This window comes from Apium graveolens, unplaced genomic scaffold (assembly GCF_009905375.1).
Source record: "Apium graveolens cultivar Ventura unplaced genomic scaffold, ASM990537v1 ctg182, whole genome shotgun sequence".
NCBI lineage: Eukaryota > Viridiplantae > Streptophyta > Magnoliopsida > Apiales > Apiaceae > Apium > Apium graveolens.
Window position 1 is genome coordinate 85,256 of NW_027417409.1, and position 11,837 is coordinate 97,092.

Genomic DNA, 11,837 nt, shown 5'->3' on the forward strand with positions numbered 1-11,837 from the left:
CCACATAGCAGTTGCAATTGAATTTCTAATATGTTCTCGAATATTATCCTCATTTATGTCTCTTGCATGGAATTGTACTTCAGGAGGTTCATTTAGTGTTTCTTCTATCATTTCTTCTTCTATTTCTTTATCACGATTTTCCTCGCATACGAAGTTGTGCAAGATACAACTATCTAAAAAAAATTCAGCCTGCGTTTCACATGAGTAAAACAATTTTGCTATACTTCGAACTATAGAAAATCTTTTCTTAAGCACGACAAATGCCCGTTCGATAACATTTCTCAGTGACGCATGATGAAGATTAAATAATTCTTTAAAATTTCGCGGTGTATGGCTCGAGTATTCTTTCAGATGATAACGAACTTTTCTTGAAGGAGCAATTAGTCCACCTCTACGGGGAAGTCTGCATCACCCGATGTGATTGACAAATTCTTTCACAGTATGGACTACAATCATACACGTAAGAAAAAGGGTATCCGAGTAGTTTCCGCTGCTTCGTTTCTTTCTCAATCTTCCCAATTTTGGGAAGGAAATATTTGAAAAAAATTGTTTCTTATTTTCCCCAACCTTTTTTTCCCTTTATTTATACAAAAAATTTCGGGGACAAGTTAAAGAAAATATTTATTGATATTTCCCCTATATATTTTCTTTTCTTTCAAAAAATTGGTCTGAGAACACAATATAAGTTTTTGAAGAGAGTAAAAGTAAAAATTTGTAGAAATATATAATATAATTATTACTTCTATTAATTTTTTCTCATAATCATCACAATTTTTAAAAGAAAGTTTTGGAGTGAAATTGATTTATATTTAACTTTTCTTTTCTATACTTTTCTTTTCTTAAAAATTTTTGGAAATATATTAAAGAAAATAAATAAGCACAAATTTTTCTCTTTCTCTTCGAATTTAAACTCGAGAAAAATTACTCATTTAGAATTGACTATCGAGAAAAAGTGGATAGGATAAAGTCAAAACTAGAATATGAAAAAAAAAATTAAAAATTTTGTATTCTCTCCTCCTGTATCGTTAATCTAGCCAAGGAAATAAATTAATTGCTCCCCTTTCCCTTTTTTTTAAGTACCCCTCCAAACCAAATTATATTATGAGACAATAAACCTTAAAATTAACCGAAATAAACAGTAGGTGACAACCGGTAACCAACACCGATATTCTGGTTCACTTTCGTAGATGCACACACAATGCCAATTATTTGTCCTCGTCTCTTTTCTCTCTCACGCGTACGCCCCTCCTGTCTCTCTGTAATATACGTATCTGATAAGCGCCAGGCTCTTAAATTCTTGCTCTGATTTTGCAGGTTCAGCTAGCTACACTGTGCCAAAGCTTAAACAATCCTCATGGAAGGTAATTTTTTAATCTTTATCACTACCCATCTTCTTCTCCCTTTATGATATACACTTACATTTATTTAATTTTCATGACTCACTCAATTGAATTTATGATTACTGTGCCCGCAGTTATTGTAATTTGGCCTTAACCTTTCATGCCGGCTATGTGTTTGTTGTGATGTTTCACTGAGATATCAAGTTAACTTAATTCAAATAAAATCTTTTTGGCTTCTTTGGATTATTTGAAGATTTGGATTGGCTGTGGTTACGATTTGTATTACGAAACTGGGAGTGATTATATTGATGAATGTCAATCAGCGTGCTTGAACTTAAGTTGTCATCCGAAGAAAAGTAGGCCGGTGATGAAGTACAGATATTGGTTATTTACCATATTAAGTAGGGCCGTAATTTGTTTAGCTTTTCTTTATGAGTATGTGGTTATGCCTTTACATTATGTAGATATGCTTTAGGAGGATGATTGTGGACTTGTATGTTTTGAACTTCAACCTGTGAGGATTTTCTTTGAAAGCTTGGAAACTACAGTAATTCGTATAGTCAGTTGTTTCTTCTGCTTGTGTTTTGTGTGGCTGATATCCTAAAACATAAGTCCAGTTGTCGTAGTGAAATGTTCTACACCGATTTTTATATTAATGCTGCTCACGTAAAAAAAATTACTAAAGCGGAATTGCTATTCTAATGCCTCATACGTAAATAAAAGTCCTAAAGCATTCAAATTTAATTAACAAGAGCTATAAATTTTGAATAAGACTAGGTGGAGTGGTGGTTATTTGTAAAGAATTTAAGTCATTTTCGAAAAAAAGCATTATACAATGTTCTGCAGTTTTCAAGCGCACCACTTTTTGTTTAGTATTGACTACCCACTCAACCATAGGAACATGGGAACAATCACAAGTTTCTTCTAAGTTTGCTACATCGTGCAATTATTTCTTAGAGGGTCAGATATATCTTTGCAAATGTTGTGGCTCTTTTCCCCCATTCAGCTGGAAACGTTCATCTCCTTACCTGAGTTTGTGGAATTATTGTATTAGGTCGAGATTTTTCGCACCTTTATACAGCTCCAGCATTCGTGTAGCTCAGATGTCCTGGGACACTCGGGAAGTTTCATCAGATAGATATAGACTTGGTGGTTTTAGGAGTTTTTGTACTGTAAAAGGTGCGTGTGAATTTTCGACAATTTACCATCTCTTCCTTCTGAATTTTTAAACCTGCAATTTCGGAAGACAATTTCCTCTGTCAAATTTTGACTCTCCAGTAATAAAAATATACTAATGCAGAGTAATATGCTGATATATTGAGATTCCTTACATTTTGGGATATAGTCTAGAATGACCAAGAAAAGGGATCAAGGAGGACTCTGGAAGAAAAAGGAGGACCTATTATCATAATGATTGGTTAGACATGCTACCAAACATTTTGTTTTTAAACACTTTTTACCTCTTTTAAATCGAGGCAGGGGATACTCTAATTATCCTTTTAAATAAATGAATCAATCCACATTAGCAATGTTAACTTAGAATAGTATAGGTACCTACAACGCTTAAAACAAATGATTGATTGAAGCTATATCTTGTATTTTTTCTTTTGAAAGTTAAAGTCCTCCTTCAAATGTCTTTAAATTTTCTTTTTTTTTTGGGTCAGTTGATGTTAACGGGCTTTATTGTAATGGTGGTTTTATTGTTATAGCCCCTTAGCCAGAGTTGGTGGTGTAGGTTACCCAATTCGGTTCTAACAGCAAAAATTGATGGCATTTTTACTCTATTCTGTTACACTCCGAACGCTGTTTCTAGTATTTTGAATGCCCGCTTTTGTGACAATTTCAATTTTAAAATTGCATAATATGAACCAGAGAAAAGGTATTATATAATAGGAGATGCTGTTGATCCTCATTGTTGATTACTGTTGCCTTAAATTATCTATAACAGATTTGTCAACCAAGAAATGTGTGCCATGCAATTCGGACACGTTAAAAGCCATGAATGAAGAAGCTGCAAATACATTAATTTGCCAGGTCTTTTTTTTAGTCTGTGCTTTAAGATATAGTCCATCTTGTTTGTACTTAATTTGTTGGACCTCCTGTTAGGTCCCTGAATGGAACCTCATCAATCAAGATGGTGTACTAAAGCTTCAAAGATCATGGAAAGCGAAGACTTTCATGAAAGGACTGGAGTTTTTTCAAGCTGTAGCTGAAGTTGCGGAAGCAGAAGGTAATTTTGTACATTCTGAATCTGAATGAGTCTAAATTTTGGTCAGCGTGTATAAGGGACATCACATTGTGTTTCTTTTAATCTCTTTCTCTCTCTCATACATAGTTGTACTGTACAGACAAATCATAATTTCCGTGATGTCATTTACCCCCACAGAGAATAGATATTTTTTTTGTCTACTGTATATATTTGAGCAGTGTCATGTCTTCAATGCAGGTCATCACCCGGATCTTCATCTTGTTGGATGGAACAATGTCAATATAGATATCTGGACGCATTCTGTAGGTAAGGATGGTTCTTTTAATTTCTTTAAGCAATCTTTCTGGGAATGTTGCTGAACTTGTTCCTACTTATTTTACATTTTAGCTTTAAAAAATCAGTTAATGAATCATTAAGCAATGATTACACTTGAAGTTGTCACCTGAGGATGCTCGATAATAGATCATAAAACATGTATCTTATTGGTTACTATTAGTCGTCTATACTTTGAAAAGTACGTTAACAGTTTAATTTTTTTTTTTAAACTGTTTCTGAAAGAAACCTTTTTTGTGTAGTTCGGTATCAAGAGTTTTTGTGAAGCTCTAGTGACAGTATTTTATTAACATTATCTGGTTTATTTAAGGTAATTGATTATTTCCTCACATGATTATGCTATACTTGATACTACAAATCCTTAAATAACTGATGTTCAATGATAAAACAATAATCAATCTACTCTGTGCATCAAGACAATTTCTATGTGCTATTACTGTACCACTTTATTGACTGCAAGCCTCCACAACCGGTCAAGTTTCTGTTTCTTTTGTATTTTACCACCTTATTTGACGGCATACCTAATAAAATATTGAACTCTCATGCCTAGTAAGTAAAAGGGCTATTTGTAAGATTGCTTTACCAAGACATGTTATGTTTTTGCAGCTGGACTGACGGAAAATGATTTTATACTTGCCGCAAAGATCAGTGGGCTAAACTTGCCTCACCTTCTCCGCAAGCAAGCTGGTAAATGAGCAATCAGTGAAATTGATCACAAAAATGTTGAGTATTACATATGGAAGTGTAAGCACTCTATGATGAATTAATGTTTAGAATTAGAAAATGACGTGAGCAATAATAAATTATCAACTCTAGTTGCATGATGACTTGATGATTTGCCAAATTTACAACTTGGTCCATATTATTATTAAGGAAAGCATACAAGGGTCTGTTTTATTTTATATGTTATATTTTTTTAATTTAAGTTTCCACTAACCTTTTTTTTGCTAAATTTTCAATCGATCCCCAATGGGTCACACTGTACTTGGTGTAAGCTGCTTGCATAATCATACCCTTTATCTGAATTTTGACTTTAAGATCTTTAGATAAATTAATCTATCATGAATACTATACTGACAGAAGTAGTATACATGGGGTAGTTCGATCAGTGTAGTTCATGTACTTGAAAACAAGATCTGGGTCATTATGACAAGTAGCAATAGCAAAAATGTGGGTGTATAGAGTAGATCAGGAGGGATGTTTGAGTTCTGTTTTGGGGTTGATGTGGGTGAGGGATGGAAGAGCGTGGTCAGTTGAGTGAGGGTGGCATATGGTGTAGAGATGGTGGAGGTGGTAATCAGGGGCAGGGGTTGGACCGGCGGAAGATTGGGTTCAGATTGGAGATGGGAGCATCGGTAATGGAGTGAGAATGTTGGTGCTACCATGGCTAGTAAGAGCAGGAAACTGATGACTCTGTATAATTTTGGTGGATCTTAAATGGGTTGAAGAGCAGCTCCTTTTGGCCAGGTGATTAGGAGTAATATGTTATATGCAGGTGTTGGCACACTGAAACTTGAGTGGTGGTCTCTATGAGAGTGATTTTTTTTTCTTTTTAAAAATTGAGATGCAGTTACAACACCACTAAATTTTATGGTTGTGTGACTTGTGTCTATGACAGTGATTTTTTCTTTTTAAAGATTGAGATGCAGTTAGAACAACACTAAATTTCATATTTACACTGTGCGCCAAAATTTATTTTATTACATGGAACCATATCCAGGATATGTTTTTTTGAGGAAAAAAAAGGCTAAACTACTCAAATGGTTAAACTGTATGTGTCTTTTTTGGAAAAATATCCGATAATTTTCATATTTTTTTTTGCTAAATGATAATTTTTATATTAATTAGTACAAAGTTAAAAAGTTTAATTCGCTAGCTTTGAACTTGGCAACTATTAATTATATTGTTAAAAAAATAGTTGTGGCGTCAGTCAATATAATAATGTGACATGAGTATGTTATATCTGAAAAATAAGTTGTTCCAAATGTTTTTAAAAGATTAGCGTGACGCATAGTACTTCTTATCCGAAAAATGTGTAATAATTATGTGAGTAAATTTAATTTGATTTAATTCAGATGATAAAATTTAGAAAATTAATATCAAACTCTGAATTCTTGAAAATTTTCAAATTTAAAAATGTTCGTAAGATAAACTAAGAAACAAGAATTGCATAGAGGTATTTTCTTAAAATTAATTACGTTTTATTCAAGAGGCTTGTTTATGGACCCGATTCAACAAATATAATCAACATCAAGAGGTTGACTATATTTATAAAAAAAGGGAATGTATTATTGGAGATGATTTTTTTTACAGAATCTCTATATTTTTTATTTATGATATATATTAATAATTTTTAACTAAGATTTCATATGATTGAAGATGTTCTTAGATAGCCTTCACTAGAGTTCTAAAAAAAATCCAAATAAAAAAATCATTAAAGAAGGATGATGTCCGATAATGCATAACCTAAAAATCAGTAAAATAATAAAGAATTTATATCACAAGAAAAAAATATTAATAATCGAGCCAATAAGGCCAAACATGCCCTAACAATTGACATGAGACTAAAGTTGACAAAAAGATTCGGGTTTACCCGAGTTAAGCCCGAATCAGATTCTAGTTGTGTTCGATACAATCCCCAATCACCCTGCTGTGTAAAATTAGGGTTGATCTGTCATTGGTTGTCACTCTGCTACTCAAATTCCCACTCTGCTACTCAATTCCATGGTCTCTCTCTCTCTCTCTCTCTCTCTCTCTCTCTCTCTCTCTCTCTCTCTCTCTCTCTCTCTCTGTTTGTATATGTGTCTATTCTAGGGTTACAACTTGTAATAATTTTGATTTAAAAGTTTCCATCTAGTATTTTTAATACTTCAATTTCTGTAATTTACACCTTTATTTACTTGAGTATACACATACATAGAGATTTTGTATCTGTTGTTGCTACAATCTAAATTGTTTTGGCTATGTTTTACTCTATTTTTATTTTAAAGTAAATGCTGTTCTATAATGTTTTTATGTGTCATTGTAAAATTTTCGAAAAATATTAATTGCTACCGATCGAGATGCATTTACATTGGTTTTTGTTCACACTCTTAATAGTATGGGTCAAGAATTAGTTGAACTTAACAAATTGATCCTTACATTTTCGGGGCTATGTGATTTAAGGAGATTTTTCATTTTTTTCATTAATCTTGTATGATCGTGGATTTTGTATCTACTTAAAGTTGGTGTTGCGGTGTTATTACTGAATTATAGGCTGACCCGGAACTGGAAGCGATCAGGCAGAGAAGAATGCAGGAGTTAATGGCTCAAAGAGGAGGCAGTGTATGCAACTTGCTCTCTGAATCTTATATTACTTAAAGCAATTATTATGCTAGGGGTTTGTAGTTCGGAGTTTAATGTTTACATTGTAAATTTAATTGATTTGTTTATAGGCAAATCAGCCTAACCCTGAACAGCAGAATGCCCAGGAGGAAGCTAAAAGGTATATATTTGTTTAGCTTTTTAAGTGTTTTTGTTAGTTCTTGGTGCACCACTTGTGTGTGTACTGTTTTAAATATTCTTATCTTTATCTAAATTATCCAAGATACTAATGCAGGGAAGCAGATGAACGGCGACAAATGATGCTTAGTCAGATCGTTTCATCTGAAGCACGTGAAAGAAGTATGTTACTACATTGACTTTCTTAATTGTTTGCTTGTCCACTATATGTGTAGCTTCAAATAATTCTATATTACAGTCGATTTTTTTTTGTAGTATCTACAATGAATTTAAGTACTCCCTCCCTCCCCTCCAATTGTTATTGTTTCTGGGAGATTGTTCGGCACGCATTTTAAGATGAAGAGAAAGTATAGTTCTTTATCTTTTTATAAAAAAAAATCTTTTTTTGAATAAAAACATTCTATTTTTACTCAGAAAAAGATTTTTTTAAAAAAAATTAAAGAACTATACTTTCTATTAATCTTAAAATGTGTGTCGGACACTCTCCCAGAAATGATAACAATTGGAAGGGACTGAGGGAGTAGTATATACTGCAGTTATCTTTGTTCTATTCGGTCATGACACATATATGTTAGTGCAAGAGTCAACAGTATTGTAGATTAGTTTAATTTTAAAGTTTTGTGGATTTTGTTTTAGCAAAAGATTACTACTTGATGACAAGGTTTGCTACACTTTGTGAAAGTTCATATGTTCCGTGACACAAATGAGAATTGAATGCTACTACATGTCCTCGTGCTGAGTTATTTAATAATGTTTCCGTATTAGGTGAAGGTTTGTAAATATATCATCATGACATTGTATATAAGCTGCGAATGTTTTTCTGCTGTAGAACGATAGGGTAAAGTGTAAACCATTTAATGTCCGTCCTTTTGTTATACAATTTGTTTACTAGTTATTCCTAAACAGAGGGCCAGTTTAGAGGTTGCTAACTCATTTCACAGTCCATAATAGATTACAAACCTGAACTGACTATAAAATGGTTTGTAGTTTTTCAAATTTTAAATGAAAAGATAAGGGAGTGAATTACATTTATATTCAGAAGAAGAGCAAGAGTAATTCATGGCATGAAATTACTTTTCAAGAATTATCTTTTTTTACAAGTTATGCAAGTAAAGTAATATGTTGCTCCAGCCTTCAACAGTAATTTTTTTTCATTTTCATTTTTAATATTAATAATAATTTATCCAGAAATTGAGTTTATGCTGTTTTTCTACTCCCTGTTCTTTCATCACTTGCTCTTCTTTTCATCCAACCTTTTTAGTATATATGTTGCGTCAATCATATCTTTTGATCTTTTCTTGTATATTGCCATTGGTCTATATATATTACAGATCACCTTTCATAAAATATTTTAAGGCTTTGGATCTGTGAGTCATACTTTTAAATCCTAGATGTAGATAGGTGATGATTTAATTATTTATATTGTTTTTAAATTATTTGCGATGTTTATACTCTCTACTATCAGGACATCTTGATGTTGTGTTAATTGGGAAAAAAAATGGCAATTAACTTGTAAGCACTAACATAGGCATGAATCATTTATACAGATTTTACCTCTTTAAACAAGAGGCTGAAAGTGATGAGGAAGGGAAATAAAGAATGAATATATATTTTTAATAATTAGTTATATTTGTTTAGTGTAGAGATAAGTATTGTATTTATCTATTTGTTTTATATGTGGGGCTAAGAGTTTATTAATTTAAGTAGTTATATCTTATATTTAATTTGTGTAAGGGAGTTCATGTGGTTTGGTCGTCGGGTTCAAAAGAGTAATTTTATTTTATTATTCATAATAAAGACAAATTGTTTATGGGCCCTTCAGTGGCGGATACAGGATTTTACACATGGTGTGTCACTAATTTAATATCACGTGCATCGACGTTTTCATTATGTCACTACTCAACAAGCAAGAAAAGCAATGAATTTTATCAAATAATTCTTTGCAATATTCTCACAAACACCTTGTGAGATCAACTTTTTCTTTATCAAATTATATGTTTTTTGGAATTTGAGAACCTGAAAAGCAAGACAATTTAGATGATGTATGTTGGAGCTTGAAAGATGAATACAAAGATTTTGTAATTAAAGAACAAGATTGGAGAAGTCACAAGTTCAGACGGTAAAGAAGGATACATGAAGGAGTAAAACTTAAATGAGACACTCAAAATATGTTGACTTTAACATGCACATATAAATATACAATTTTAAAAAATGAAAAAATAAATAATTAAATTAATGGTGTGTCACGTGACACACCATCCCAATACATACATCGGCCACTGGGGGCCTTAGTCCATTAGGTTATTTTATTAGGGTTTTTATTCCCTTTATAGGCATTGTAATCCCCACATTACTACTGAGCTTTGATTATACATTTTTCCTGGGAATAATAATGATTAATTATTCTTGAGAATAATATAATTCATTGCTGATTATTCACTTTCAATTGTTGTCCTACATTAGAAAGTTTGGTTATGGAGATAAAGAAAGAGATAGTTTTAGCAAAATTGTTGGGATTAATGTTTAGGTAGCTTAACTATAATATTTAGTTAGTTAAATGAAGAGGATTAAGCGTTTCGAATTTATTTTGGTGCTTTTCAATAAGATATTGTTTTAAACATCTCGTGTCACATATGTAGTTGCTCGAATTGCGTTGGTGAAGCCTGAAAAGGCCAGAGGGGTTGAAGATGTTATATTGAGAGCTGCCCAAATGGGTCAGATAGTTGAGAAAGTATGTCTGCACACACTTAATACGATATATATTATATGTAGCAGCTAATGCATACCACTGCTAATCTTGATTATATATTATAGGTGTCTGAAGAGAGGCTTATATCGTTGCTGGAACAAATCAATACCCAGACTACCAAGCAGACCAAAGTCACGGTGAGCCACCTATAAGAATACTCGGATCAATTGGCCTGCTTCTTTAGTGAATGATTTTATCCGTTTATTCACTTGGTATGTGTTTCTCTTCTATATCAGATCCAGAGGCGTCGCAGTGTTCTTGACGATGATGATTAGCTGAGATCATTTCAGATATATTTATAGTGCTCCATTTGTAATGTATATCATGTTCTTGGTTTGGTGGTTTTCAACTTCAGTTGCATACTTGGATTTGCTATTTTTCCCAAATTAGTATTATGTAATCTCTTATTTGAGTTTGGGTTACAGTGTTCTTCATGGGGAAAACATTCTTGCTAGTTCACAACCATGTTCATGATGCTAAAGAAAATGCCCCATTAATGCTTTTACTGATTTCGTAAGGATCATTGTCATTGATATTAAACAAAATCGATTCATATAAGAAGGCTTTTGTTTTTTTATTTTTAATATGTACTGAATTAATATCATGTTCTGTAGCTTAACTAGAGTTTTCTATCTTCCCTGTAATTTAGTTTTTTTTTTTAATTATTTTTCCAAATGAGTGTAGTCTTAAAAGTGCCTTTTTTTGCACTTTGGATGATTATGCAGTAGTGATAAAACAGCTGTTTTTTAAAAGCGCTGTAATAGTTCTGTATGTTACATTGTGGCTAAGGTACTAAACCATCCGTGCTTTGGATCAATTTTCAGGCAAGATTCGACACTATATAATTAGTTGAAAATTTGGTGCAACGCTCCCTGGATTATGTTACTTGTCTAGTTGTCTTGGTTCTATAGTTGGCTCTACCTTGCTAGGGATGAGATTCTTGTGATACTAAAGGTATCCCCCATTCAAGTTATTGCCACATTAATTGTAGCAAGTTGACTGCTCTTTGTTGTTAAAAACAGATTCATGCCAAGTATGTGAACCTTTACCTAAATTTTCATTGCATACTTTGGAAACTATGCTACTCTGTTGCACCTCTGCTTTATTTGATGATAATCAGGTAATGTGTGTTTTTCTTTATCAGCTGTTGGCTGCCCTTTCATGTCTCTTGTGATGATTGGCCCATGTAATATATATAGATAGAGACTTAAGTTTTACGCAGTCCACCATTTCATTGGAATCGCGGAGTCTTGGAGTCCATTTTTTTCTACAAATAAATGTGCAAAAATTTTCATTTTGTCAAGCATATTTTACAAACATCACTATTTTAATAGAAACCTTGCAAATATCATACATATTTCAAGGAGAATATGATCAAACATTTTATATACATTTTATATTGTGCAAGGTGAACATGATATTTTGCTGCAACGTGAACATGATACTTTGCAAACTAAGTGTGTTTTGCAGAATAATATGTTTTGCAATATTCTACTTGTAAAATATATGAGATTTGCAAGTTTATCATTAAAATAATGATATTTACAGAACACTATTCGTAAAATAATAAGTTTTGCAATAATATTTTATGTGATATATTATTTGCAGAATATATATTGACTCCAGGACTCCAGTGAACATAGTGTATATAGTGAACATAGTGTATATATATAGGGAAGAAACGCATCCACAATCATCGTTGGAT

At 32.4% G+C, this 11,837-nt stretch overlaps 2 protein-coding genes across 5 annotated transcripts; both read left to right on the top strand.

Moving 5' to 3' along the window:
- Nucleotides 1–1,094: 1,094 nt before the first annotated feature.
- Nucleotides 1,095–4,784, top strand: LOC141700160 (pterin-4-alpha-carbinolamine dehydratase 2, mitochondrial). Of its 4 annotated transcripts, none has more exons than XM_074503974.1 (8): nt 1,149–1,237; nt 1,315–1,361; nt 1,475–1,696; nt 2,395–2,519; nt 3,289–3,374; nt 3,447–3,570; nt 3,787–3,855; nt 4,489–4,784. In XM_074503974.1, exons 3-8 carry the CDS (start codon nt 1,653–1,655, stop codon nt 4,575–4,577), a joined length of 537 nt encoding a protein of 178 aa, XP_074360075.1. In that variant the 5' UTR covers nt 1,149–1,237; nt 1,315–1,361; nt 1,475–1,652; the 3' UTR covers nt 4,578–4,784. The 4 variants fall into 4 exon arrangements, with proteins under 4 accessions (XP_074360074.1, XP_074360075.1, XP_074360077.1 ...); XM_074503976.1 differs by having other exon boundaries at nt 1,151–1,237; nt 1,475–1,712; XM_074503973.1 differs by lacking the exon at nt 1,475–1,696 and having other exon boundaries at nt 1,095–1,237.
- Nucleotides 4,785–6,438: 1,654 nt separating this feature from the next.
- Nucleotides 6,439–10,756, top strand: LOC141700163 (uncharacterized). The gene is made up of 7 exons (XM_074503981.1): nt 6,439–6,609; nt 7,138–7,206; nt 7,317–7,366; nt 7,481–7,545; nt 10,023–10,114; nt 10,198–10,269; nt 10,369–10,756. The coding sequence occupies exons 1-7, from the start codon at nt 6,607–6,609 to the stop codon at nt 10,405–10,407; spliced, it is 390 nt and encodes a 129-aa protein (XP_074360082.1). The 5' UTR covers nt 6,439–6,606; the 3' UTR covers nt 10,408–10,756.
- The last annotated feature ends 1,081 nt before the right edge of the window (nt 10,757–11,837 follow it).